This window comes from Lathamus discolor, chromosome 7 (genome assembly GCF_037157495.1).
Source record: "Lathamus discolor isolate bLatDis1 chromosome 7, bLatDis1.hap1, whole genome shotgun sequence".
NCBI classification, from domain to species: domain Eukaryota; kingdom Metazoa; phylum Chordata; class Aves; order Psittaciformes; family Psittacidae; genus Lathamus; species Lathamus discolor.
Window position 1 is genome coordinate 14,641,712 of NC_088890.1, and position 13,481 is coordinate 14,655,192.

General features: G+C 45.4%; 1 protein-coding gene across 6 annotated transcripts in view; it reads right to left on the reverse strand.

The window, feature by feature from the left end:
- MITF (melanocyte inducing transcription factor) overlaps positions 1-13,122 on the reverse strand; it is a 105,713-nt gene extending 92,591 nt beyond the window's left edge. For 3 of the 6 annotated variants that reach the window (XM_065686932.1, XM_065686931.1, XM_065686929.1), the window contains exon 1: positions 12,724-13,122. In XM_065686932.1, coding sequence (XP_065543004.1) covers positions 12,724-12,827 — 104 coding nt within the window. In that variant the 5' untranslated portion in view covers positions 12,828-13,122. The other 3 variants (XM_065686930.1, XM_065686933.1, XM_065686934.1) reach the window with 3 other exon arrangements.
- Positions 13,123-13,481: the final 359 nt, after the last annotated feature.

Genomic DNA, 13,481 nt, shown 5'->3' on the forward strand with positions numbered 1-13,481 from the left:
ACACTACGTATCATGTTGATATTCCAGTTACTTTCACAACTTCAAACTAGCCCAAGTTGTTCCTAAAATTCCAGGTCATAAGCCAGCACACAGGTAACTCCCTGAATTTTAACTCGGATTCTCATCTTCATCTAACAGGATGCCAGGAAACAGAAAAGAGCCTGCTACCAAAAATTTCAATGAAATTCAGCTAAATCCTCCAGATGGTTTTCATTCCACAGAAAACACTAAACCAGCAGTTTGCAGGGCATAGCTTTTTCTAAACACACAAAATAAAGAGAAAACAATATACAAGTGGAAAGTGCAAATGCTGAGCCTGTTATATTTTTGTTCCAGCAGAAAAGCAACGCGATCCATACAATCTTGCAGTTCTAGAGCATCAGTCTTTGTGCTGCCAGGGTGCTCTGTAAGTGCCACCAAATAAAGCACACACAGTTTCTAGTGCAACCAAGTAAAGCACAGTTTCTAATGCAAGCGCTTATTTTTACCTATGCTACAAACAGAAAGGAGAAACTGCATTTCCACCACATAGCCGCCATTCCTTATGGCACTACAAGAAGCCAAACAGCACCTACTGAACAACCTATGTACTTTGGATGACTGCAAGCAGCCAAATTTAGCATTTCTCCAAAGCACAGTCTGATCCTGTAGCTCTTAAATACAGTGGAAGCTGTCTCAGAATAAACAGCGATTACAGAATTGGAATATCAAAAGCTGTGAAAAGTCCTTGCCACAAAATAGAAACCCACTGAAAAAAGACAACAAGGACAGATATTGCGATTTTCTGCGCTGTGCTGTTTAGTAAACCTCAGTGGAAGTGTATTAAACTACAGATGGGAAGCACACATCAGATAATTGTGTGACAACATTCAAATCCACCACCAGCAGAATTAGAAAACTGATCAGAAAGATCAGCAAGCTATGAGCCACAGAAAAACCTCTCTGCAGTTACAGATGGATATTCATCCCTTTTACATGGCATCTCACTAACACGTTTCATAGCAACGGGGCAGGAGTTATCAGATAGCAGGGGATGAGACTGGTAACCATACAAACCAGTCCCGTCCTCCAGCTCATAGCACATCTCAAAAACAATAGGAGAAAACAGGCAAGTGAGCAAACCCAGTACCTAACCAAGGAGGAGCTGCAAGAACTCGCTACTTTGGATCATTAATATGTGTTTTCCTGCAGGGCTGCTGGTTTTCCACATCAGCCAACCAGGATGGCAGAGCAGAGCATCACCACAATCTGCTGAACACTGCGCCATAATGATAGCATGGTCCTGGGAAAGCAAGACCTGTCCTTTTCCATGTGTCTCTTGTGCCTACCTAAAGCAGCTCCAATGTCCAGGCTGTCCAGGAGAAGCTCTGGGCACAAAAATGGTGGGATTATCAGCTGAGACTGTAACCACCATCAGAAAGAAGTGCTCCAGGCCACAGCTCACCACAAGAGCCAACTTTTCACACCAGCCTCCTTTCATTGAGCTGGTATGCAGCCAACACTTGGCACAGCAGAACAGCATTCAGGAACACAGTATCATTGGACCTGTTCCTCTGCAGGTCTATTTATAGTTTCAAGTGGAACACAAAAGGCCAAATGGTCAACAGTTTCAAAGAACAAATCCTTAAAGATCCCACCTGAGACCCATGAACACCCTTCCCTAGATTGTGCAAGGGATCACTGCAGACCCAAAGGAGGGAAACCTTGTCCTATGGAGATAAAGTACCCTAGCACAACTCCTACAAGCACCTGCATTAGAAAGGCTAAGTGAGGGATACTTAATTGTCTCCTCCACAACTCCTTTGGAAGGACATTAATTACTGCCTTATCAGAGGGATCTCTCCCAGAAGGCAGGATGCTGCAGTAAAGGTAGGGTGGCCTATTCCTTTGGGAAACATCAGAAAGACTGCAAGACCCTTCCCAGCCCTGCAAACATGCAGCACGAGGCCACTTCCAGACAGCCTTCCTTTCCTTACAGGGGCAGCTCCAACACCTTTCAAGACCCTCTTCACAAGCAGATCCATCTCACGCTTTTCATTACTTGACACAGTTGAGAAACAAAGTCCTTGCTGGCATCTTCAGAGCTAAGAGCTCTTACAGCATAGCTTGCTACAGTAAGTATCAAAAGCTGTATTAGCTGGGAACCAAATTATCACCTGCAGAGTAGTTTTGCAATTAGACTGAAACTGTAAATTGTGCAACAAGTTTGTGATAGAGACATAACCTTGTTTCATCTCCTGCCTTACTCTGCTCCTTCCTATCTCACTTCTACATAGACCCAAACTTCTCTTGATGTACCAGGAATGATTTCACATTCTTAAAAACTTAAATACTCTTCAGAAATACGTACACTCATCTTCACTCTTAATATTCACCTTTGACCAACAACTTCCTCACCAACGTATACAACTCAAAGAGGTCCTTTGGCCATCAGTACCAGAGAGCCCATTCCTTCCTTTGACTTTACTGACTGCCTGCAACCATTCAGGAATCTCAGGTTCCCATAACCCTAAAGACCTTTCCCCTTCATCCAGCAGTCTATGCCCCAAATATCACTGCTCATATGCAAGTCCCCATATTTCACGCTGTGACCTCTACTACAGAGATTTGGGTGACTACTTTTTAGAAGAAGATGTTTCTGAAAATTGTGTAATTTCTGAGCACATTTTCCTTGCCTCCTGGTAGAACTGTTTCACTTTGTGCAAATAACTACTTCCTGGAGCAGGCAAATGCTCACTCCCCTGTGTTACACCAAGCCACTCCTGCCCATACCTGTTCAATGAAAACTATACAAGGCAAAACAGATCAGGTCCTGCAAAAGAGACACCTCAAAAACCCATGGTTTATTGGTTTGGGCAGTCCAAAGCATGGTGGACTTGTTCCATCCCACATTTTGAGTCACAGGCAGGATAGGAACTCAAAACTTGTGTGTCCTGAGTGGATAAAGCTGGAGTAGGGGGATGTGGTACTACCTGCTCTTCCTCATCTCTGTAAGGGCAGACCTGTCTCTGGCACATCACTCTGAGAAGCATTTAGCAACAGCTCACCTAGACCAGACAACTACATCTTCAAGGGACAGCATTCGATACCAGCCTCCTACACCCATCACTGCCTGACTCAGGCCATCCCTCACTCCACATGTCAGTTTTCACAAGCCTTCTTTGAAGCCACCTTTCCTCCATGTGTTCTGTAGGGAACCTTCACACCTACCTCATGGCTGGGTTTGTTTTTTAATTCCACTAGGCAGCAGAACACATAGAACTGAGATGATGCAATGCTAAACCAAAGTTCCCCTTACGAATATAGCCCTAGGTGCCCAACAGGATGTGACAGGTGGACAGGCAGGCAAGCTGAGCAGGAGGATGAAGTCACGAAATGAGCAGTTGCACAGCATACTACTAATCTTAAATTCCAAACTCATTATGCACAAGCCTAACAAACAAAGGGGCAGCTTAACAGATTTACAATGTGCCTCCTCCGAGGGTGGAATAATTATTTATCAGATGGCAACCTTCATGATACAACAGCAATAAATAAATAAATGATCCTAGCAACTCTTCTGAGACATGCCTATGTCTTTACTAGACAGACTTGACATCTGGGATGGGCCTTCAGCCTGGCTGGGCTTGGGTAGAATCGTAAATACTTGATTCAAATAAAATAAAGCTTGTTAGATTGAGCAGAAACCCAAACACAGGAGTTAATGGCATCCCAGGGGGCCCACTGCAAGAGCCCCATGCCTCCCTGAACTCCTCCCAGCTTCCAGTGAATAGCTCATAAAAGTTTGTTTCCCTTTGCTCATCTGTAAGATCATTCCCTCATGTATGTGTGCAAGCCTCTATCATTCCAACTTTATTCTCCCAGGTTGCAACTCTTACTTATTCAAGCTGAACACCACAAGCATTATAAAAAGGGTTTGTACCTCTGTATTCCTAGTTTGGCTTTACAGCTGCATATTACCATGCAGGGACACGTCCAGAAAAAGCATTTCCAAAGTCAGTCATATTTTACACAAACACTCTCCTTTATTTAGTAAAACCCAAAGAATCTTGAAATAGTAAATGTGCACAAAATGTGCTCAGCCAGGCTTTCCCACTCATATCTCAATGATCCTTTTCCATCTCTACAGTGCCATTCCAACTTCCCAGTTTAAACCTTAAGAAGCACAACCCCTCTTTGCCTATATTCCCCATCTCTTGCCATCTGACAGCTTCCAAAGCCTGCTCCCGTCTTCTCAGCTTGAAAGAGCTCCCAGTAGTTTTAGTTCTGTTACAAGTTTCCTATCTAGCTAGCTGTTTCTCCTCCAGAAAGGATCACAGTAACTCCTATTTTCTGTATGTTTACATGTTACAACAGGATGGCTGGCAGGAAGATTAATAACAATCATTGTTCCTGTCTCTGCTCTCTGAAGTATCCTTTATCTGGTGTATTCCAGTTGTTCCCAATTCTTGTTACTTTTCTAAGGCCCCCTGATCCCAGCGTCCCTGCCCTACCGGGTTTCTACCATTCATACAGCAGTTTGTGTGTGGTCACAAACGGCAAAGACAAGAAACAGTGTCTCAGCATCCTAGGGTACAAGCAAGCTTTGACAACACAGTATCTATTATTGGCATGATGCTATCAGCACATTAAATGTGGCAAGCTTCCAGTGGTTCAATATCTCAACATCTTTTGATGGAAAGATGGAAGTTTCGGGTACCTGGAAAGATGTTGATAACCCAAAATACCAGTTTTCACAATGTAAAGTCCTTTTTTCCCAGAATTCATCACAAAAATTCTTTAATGTACAAGCAGGGCAAACCAGGCACATAATCCTTGCACACAGCCAAGTAAAGCTCACCTTTGTAGGCTTGAAAAGACAGAAACCTTCCTCCTACTCCTGGCAACTTCCATGGTCTCTTCCCAAGCAGTCTCATGAGACTAAGAGGACCAGACTCCCCAGCCATACCAGCCTCAGGTGGGCTTACAGCCATTTCATGTCAAAAGAACAGCATGAACAGAGGTGCAACGTACCTGTGAAACAAGATCACTGGAGTTTTTGCAGCATTTAAGAAGGATGAATCCAGTTCTTCCAAGAGACGGGAACTGCCGCATCGTCTCAAATGCGACTTTCCCTTAGCTGAAATATCCCTATGAAACAGTGACTGCAGGACTGATTTCCAGGTGCCTTACACCGTACCTGTAGTGTTCTAGAGTAAAAAGGTCTGAAAAAGAGGTGCTTGTTCTTGATGTTCATTTCTCCAAGTGACACAGAATTCATGAACTCTATACCTGCGAATGCGTGCCTGCCTGCATTGTAAAGGAATAATCTTCATGGGAACTGATTTGAAAAAAAAGCTTGTTTACTGTTACAGGCTTTTAATTACAACATTAAAATACTAGCCCAAACCCTACATTAAACTTGCATTCTGTTTTACATAGCAGTATACGTAACAATCATCACAGCGAGCAGCTCTGTTGGCTCATGCTGGAAGAAGTAATTATATATCACAGCAACACATTTTTGCCCTTCAACCTGCCAGTCCAGTCCACGCAGCAGCTGTGAGCAGCAGGTCAGTGGAGGGGGGGCCTACAGAAGGTTTCTACAGTGTTTTTTCCACTGAAGAAAGAAAAAAGCTATAAACCACCAGACCCTGGCTTGCATGCTTGGCAGAAAGCTGCTAACACAAACATTACAGCAGCCCTTGCAGCAGCGACGTTACCAGAAAAAATGAGCTTGATCCAAAGCCACTATTAGTGGCTAAAGTATCAGTTAGCACTTGTATTGCAAGCCTTCCTTATGAAATTTCACAGGTTTTGTACTTGTCACAGTGATACCCACACCATCCTCTTTCACTTGGACACTCCTGTGTTCTCTTTGAAACACTCTCAGGCAAAGCCCACAGACTTGGGTGACTAGGGCCTATGCAAATCGCATGCTGAAATGCTACCCAAAGACACTGGCACAGAGCCCTTTCAGAAGGCACCCCAAAATTGCTAGTGCCCCTCCACAACAAGCATTTCTGACACTGAAAAGTGCATGTAACTCCTGCTGGAGGACAGGCTGACCTGTCTCAGGCTATATTACAGTCTTTGGTTCTAGTAAACACTGAAATATTTCAATCCTGACACCGAAAGAGGCATCAGCTATTTTACAGCTGTTGCCGATAAAGCAGTAGCATTGTTGTATTATAAATACGCAACAGTATTCCTTTTCCTGTGCTGTTTTTTCCCATTAGGAAATAAAGTGTAAAACCATATGCAAGCCAGTAATTGTCCTGTTACTGTTTAGCTGCTGGGATTATTAATAAAAGTAAGTAAATAACCACATTTCTAACATGATATGATAGCGATGCAGTGGTTAACTGTCCAGCACAATCTGCTACGCCATGCTGTTCAACCATGTTGTCTTTGTTCCAGCAAAAAAGACAGTGAATTTTACCAAACAAAAATGTTATAACTAATGTATTTCAAAAACTTTTTGAATCTAAAATAGAACGAGACAGACAATAATGGCCAAGAGCCTGACCAGCGTAATGGAAGTTGGACTCTCATTTTGCTCCCAATATTGAAACCAGCAGATCGTTCTCAGAAGACAATGAAGAGCCAGCACACAATTTCATTATTTAGCTGAAATTTAAACAGAAAATTACTCCTTCTGTCTCATTTGAAAGTCTTAAAGCATGTTGCTTTGGAAAGAAAACAGAAATAGGAGGACAGTATAGTAAATGTCAGAACAGGCTTCTCCTGTACCCTTATTTTTGCAGCTGTACAGATTTCTTCCCATTAAACCTTTCATCATATGTGGTGAGGGGCTGGATTTGTTTATAAAATAACACATCTGCAAGTCTTTTCTGTTCTAATTTCCCAGTTTTCTTCTAGATCCCGACCAAACCGTACAGCAGGAATTAGTCACGTTGCCTACCACCGTGCTGGGAAGGACCTCTGATACATCACCCTACGTGCTAAATAAAAACATACACAGAGCAGAATAAGCTCTACAATGACTTACTAATGACAACTGGAAGGTTCACAGCAGCCACAAACATTTTGGTCCAGAGGCTTGTGAAATTACCTCCACAGCACACAGAGAAATGAGCAGTCATTCACCAGCAGGGCTGCACTGGGTCATTTCCAGCGATTTCAAAGGCAGAAGAATGTATTGATTCAAATTATCACCTGCATTCTGTGTATCGATCATAGCCAGCTAGTGGAGCTTCCTGCTCACCAGAAAGGTATATGGATTCATCTCATGCAGAGTGCATATATACTTACACACAACTAACAGTCAGCAGCCCAATAAATCAAAAGACAATACATGTGCATGCTAAAAGATGCACAGTCAGGGCAGTCAGCTCAGCCTCAATGTACCTGTGCCCTCTCTGGCCAGCTTGGCAGCTGAACAAAATCCTCCTGAGGAAAGCAGGCTGGGGAAGCAAAAAGGTGACGTTCAATAGCTCATATCAAAGCAAATGCCGAACTGAATTTCATGGGCTATTTCTGTTTCTTTGCTAAATAGCAAAGGCCTACTGCAAATAACAGAGTGAGAGTTTCGCAGAAGAGAAAAGGTCAACAGAGATCTCTCACTGTGCAAAATGCTCTGCTACAGACAGGGAGCAGCACCAGCTCCCAGTATAAAGAACTGTAAAGAAATATCACTTATTGTCTCCACATGTTTATACAACAGACACTCCAACTGCAGCCTTGCAGTTTCAGTCTGTTTTCAAAAATAAAGTAGTACAAAAAGATGTGGCGAGGGTTTCCTTCCCAGGGAGGCGAATTTGAGGTGCTGAATAAACATGGGATTATTGACTCACTCACAAAAATGTTACCGGAGAGATTTCAAAGAGACATACTTTTGGCTTAGCTCTACTCCCACTGACGTCGGTTAAGACTTTTACCATTGACTTCAGTTAGTGCAAGCCTACGTATCACTTTAAATTCTGCTATTATTACCTTTTAGTTTCAAGTATGTGATGTTCCTCTGTAACAGACGGAAAAATATTTCAGGAACTTTTTAAATCTGTTCCTCCAAGACACATTTTTATATACTTTTTTTTTTAAACACACTGAGACACGGTTTCTGGATGCAAGCACATGTGACCTGTTCTAAATAAAGGATATTTTCCACTTCTTGCACAACTGGAACAGATATAAGCAGTAGCTTGAACAAACTGCATTGCAGAACCCAACCAGAATATAAAACACTTGAATAAGATCCATAAATAGCAGGAATACGAAAAGACTACCTCCAATACGGCACAAACTCAACGTTAAGCCTAATGTAATCAAGTTCAAATTCAATCACGCTGCAAAGTTCATTTACAAAATTAAATCTGATCATCTGCAGACTAAGGCACTTTACAAAAAGTCCTCTCTGGCTCCAGAGTAAGGACATGTTTCAGAAATGTGTGCCTAGAGTGAAATTCAGATTTCCTCAAACGCTGCGTATTAAAAGGGACGTTTTAACTAAATCAAGACTTCAATGTTTAGCACAGCATCAGAAGAATGGGAAAAAGGGGGGAGGGGGTTGAAGTGCTTTACAAAGGATCTTAACTAGACAGATACGAGATACTAGCTGATATAAGTAAAATATTGAAGGCTTACATATAAGAAAAAGCATTTTGACACCAAGCATTATGAGAATTTTATAAAAATATCACTGCTTTAATAATGACAAACTCTACATCTCAATGCTATTGCTCATAAAGCAAGAATAAGCTTCCTCAAAAAACCAACTATCATGCAACTTAAAAGCACTTCCCAATATTTTTTTCCACTAAAAATACTTCAGCAATGGCATCATTCAGGTGCTTTTTAACTGCTCTGAAAATAAGCAAGCTGGGAAAGGGCAATGGAAAATAGCACAAATACCAGTAATTAACCTGCAAGTACATGGTTTTATTAAGAGTAAGGCAGTAACTTACAACAACTGACAATAATTTGCTGGCTCTTCCTAGGCCATGCACCGATCCCAATGGACACACATTACAGAGAAACAAAAAATACAGAAAAGCCACTGAATATACAATTTCTTCTCTGCATTTGGCGCACGTGGGTTAGTTCAGATTGCCCTGCATGAAGGCAGACTGTAAAGTCTTTACTTCCAGGTACTAGTTTGATATCCAAAACATCACTTTAGTAAGTCAAGTGATGTAAGGAATTTACATGAGCAGTAAATGAATGTAACTTAAGCCTACAGCACCCTGATGACTGTGTGCAGACACGTCAGGATCTTTGTTTTCTTTGGTAACAACTGATTATTTTCTTGAACTGACTGCCTGACAATAAAACGCCATCGATTTCATTGTGCACTGCTTGTACCAGGAAAGAAACCTTATTTACTTGTTCTTTACACAAACAGATACAATACTTAACTGTATGTACTTATAAATTAAGACTATTATCCTTCAGGAATACAGCAGGAGAGGAATGAAGCATGAATGTGAGGAAAAAAAATAAACCTCATTGTCTTCCTGGCTAGTCATAAAGTCCAGTTTCCTCCCACGGTGAAAAGTGATTGGGGAGAAACGAAGCAACCAAAACATCTTCTCAGTTTTCAAAGACATTCAACCACAGCAGATTCCAGAGAACCATTAAATGTAGCTAGGGCTTAGCACAAGAAGCTAACTTCCCATGAGTCTGAAGGGTTTAGAAAATATGGCTGGAACTGATGTATCGCAGCCCCATGTATTCTCTCCATCCCTTGTGATTAAAGTTTTTTGCTGGGCTTACATTTTTCCCTGGCCTCTAGCACTCAGTTGTGGCTTGGCCTAAGTTAGTATAGTATTTACTGCAAAAAGCCTTTATTACTGGACCCCTTGTGGCTTTCAATTGCAGACTTGAATTATGAAATATGGATGGAGTAACTGTGAGGGCACACTGGAGAACAGAAATCTGTAACTGAATGTAACACATTTGAAAACCAGCAACCTGAAAGGAAGTAAATAGTATTTTACTGAGTGAAGGACAGCACTAGCAGCAGGGCTGAGCTAAACCAGGCAACAAAAAGTTTGTTCTTGGTTCAGAGCACTGCCATTCTTATGTATTTCTAAGCTAGGTGGCTTTTTCCAGGTATTCACAATTTCAGGTTCTATGAGTAAGCCAAGGATGCTTCTCACCTCTCATGGTTAAAAAAGAACAGAGACAGTCCTGAACGTTGCTAGGAAATCAGCAGTTCTCACCAGGGGAAAAAGCAAGACTGCTACTTAGACTTGTCTCTTAACACCAGGTATTGCCCCTGTTTTGCTTGCTCCCCAGGCACCTTTCCAGAGCAAGGCTGCAGAGCAGACAGTAAGAAAGCATTTCCCATGGCCACAGTCCCATTGCTACACTATGCTGACCCGGTGTTATTCCACTGACTGCTGTGCAATTACTCCTGATTTACATCCACAGGAGAAAGCAGCAGGGTGATGCTGAATACCCTTGATAATCATCAGTCAGACTGGTTTCAGGCCTCAGCAAAGCTAAAGGACTACAGAAGCCCTTTTAAGATTACAATCTGCACATCATGAAGCAAACAGGTTTGTGAGCAACTTTTGCCTCCTGTTATCATCAAGCTTTATCGGCCTGACTCCAAGGACAGGTTTATAGGGACCAGGCAGGGGCCCCTGGCTCCTTTACGTCTTCTTCGCCCACAAGACCAGGAAGACAACTGAGACTCTACCTCAGGGTAAGAGCTTTATGTGAGCTGGGCAGGCTGCATGGTGAGGTTAACATGTCATTCTACTACCTGCCTGAAAAACCGTGGGTTGTTATTCCACCCTCAGGGCTCCCTCTTCTTGTATGCATGGGTATGCACGGAGGGACCCAAGACAGACTGGGGCAACTTGCCACTTCTAACAAACAAGCCCTCCTGGAAAAATCAGAGCAGATATTGGCCTGAGGAACACCAGAAAGCCAGGTACCTGACACAGAGGTCCCATTAAACCCAAACAGCGGGCAGTGCTAGGTCTGTATAAGTACCGCACAAGACCATACTGTAGCAATTCAGTCCAGGAATATTTGAAGCAACAACACTTACAAATACTCCAGCGCTTCATTACAGACTATCTTTATTCACTTTCCCCCCAAACGAAGTGAACAACACAGGGATACATTTGGGTCCCAAAGAATCAAGTCACAGGAATTAAAAGCAGCTGGAACACCTGTGCAAGGTCAAATGCAGACAGGCTATCTATGCTCCATGCCCACACCAGCTGAAGGCATCGACAAACTACAGAACAGACAACCATAAAGGGACAACTCCTGCACACTAGTTAGAACCTGTAACTAATGCAGCTACCTGACAACAGTGCAGTTGTCATGATCTACTCCACAACTGCTGTACTCCATTGGAAATACAGGCACTGAACCCAAAGTCTGATGGGTCTCCCAGCTGCCTCCACCATAGCTGGAGCCCACCACTGCTGATGAACGGATCTTCTCCATGCTGCCCCCTCTCCGCATGTTAGCGTGGCTCCCAGCTTGAAGCATTATCTACCTGGATAATGGCAACTTCCCTGCACAACCTTGGAGGGCAGAGGAGTTCTGGCAACACTGGTTCGGTCGGCTGGCCTGTCAGGCTGTGAAAGGCTGCATATCACCATCACTATGTGCACCATTTCTCAGCATTACCGAAGGTTCAGCGGGAAGTAGGGGTGCTGTGAAGAGAGGCCATAGGAGGTGGCCCCAGCTGTGACAGTGACAGAATTTTTAACATCTGGTAGTCAAAGACTTTTAATGTTTCTGAAACATTTGGAACATGAGCAAAAATTCATTTATTTACCTTGAAGTGTGTCTGACCAGCAAGGGGTACAGTCTAAGCTCATTCTAGCACAAATGTTTTTAACTATTTACCTTTCCATTCATTTTTTGATTACATGCACAGATGTACAAAGAGCACTGTTCAAAACTAAAAACCATGAACATAAAGGCAGGCTGACAGCAGAGTCAATTACAAACACGCTACACCTGCAGCAACCACCTTACACGCAGGTGGGTACTGCCGAGGGGAGCGTTGTGATGAAATGGAGGGCTTGTTTCTGCCTGAGCCCTTTGAATGAAAAACCAGAGCAGGGAGAAGCGCACCACTGCTGACAAGGCAGGTACTCAAGGTGCAAGAGAACCTCTGCTTTCTTCTTTCAGAACCAGGGCGGAAAGCAAGTACCCTGCACCCCGAAAGGGGGAGAAACACTCACTGCCTCCCTTCGCTTTACAGACCATATCTACGCGACGCAGCCGCTCCAGATAAGAATAAAGGGTTTTTTCCCACAGCAAAAAACAACACTTCAGGAGGAAACGGACGTACCTAGGCAAAAGTTTCCAGCCCCCGAACGCCTGCGCGCACCAACCCCGCTCTCAGAGTCGGAATAAACCTCCCCAAACCCCCTCACACGCCGCCGAGACCTTGCACCAACTTTGCAGCGCCGCGCCGACCGCACCCGAGCGCCGCCGCACCTGCCCAGGGCGGAGGGGAAGCCGCTCACCGGGGGCAGGTACCGCCGGCGCCTCGCGCCCCACACCCGCCCCGGCCGGACCCCGCGGGCAGCTGGGGCTGCCCCGGCGCGACGGCGAGGCCCCGCACGGCCAACAATGCCCTTTACATAACGCCGGCCCGGCCCGCCTCCCGCCCGACAACGCCGCTATTATGGCAGGAAGCACTAAATGGCCGCCCCTCAGCGCCGGGGCGGAGAGGGGGGGGATCTCGGCGTTCACCGACGGCCCGCCGCGGCTCAGGGGCACGGCGTCCTCCGCCCGTCCCACCTGCTCTTGAGGGGCTGGCTCTTGAGCTCGTAGTAGGTCTTGGGCTCCTCGTGGAACTCCTCGCCCACCTCGAAGTCCGGCACGATCCCCGACTCCGCCTGCATCGTCGTCGTCGCCGCCGCTGCGAGAGGGAGAGACGGGAGGTGACTGCCGCGCCGAGCCCAGCCGAGCCGCCCGCTCCCGCACACACACACACAGCGCCGCCGCCCGCCCCGCCTGGGACTTGTAGTCCGCCCCGGGGCCGGCCCGGCTGCCTCCGCCCGCTGCGTACTACAACTCCCGCCGGGCCACGCCGGGCAGGGCAGGGGAGGGCCGGTAACGGGAGGGCCGGGCCCGGCGCTGTCAGCCGGGAGCTCCCGGGCCGGCCGCCAGCTGCGCCCCCTCCCTTCCCGCAGCCGCCGGGGCGGTGACGTCACGCGGCTCTGACGGCACGCGTGACGTCACGCCCCCCCCGGCTGCACTGGGGTCGGGGTGTCTTCATCCAGCGAGGGGAGATGGAACCACGAAGGGGTTTTCATCACCCCGCTGGAACGATCTGTCAAAGGGGGCCCTCAGTGGGTGTCCAGCAGTGTCCCTGCGCAGCAGCACTCGTTAACTGGCCTTGTTGGGAGCTCACATCAAGCAAAGGAGGATCTACAGTCCATGCGGAGCGGGACATTTAAGGCAATTTATTTTGATAGGCTTTAGCATCCCAGGACTGCTTGCACTTCTCAGCATGAGAATCCATAGCTCCAAGAAGCCTCCTTCAAAACTTTATG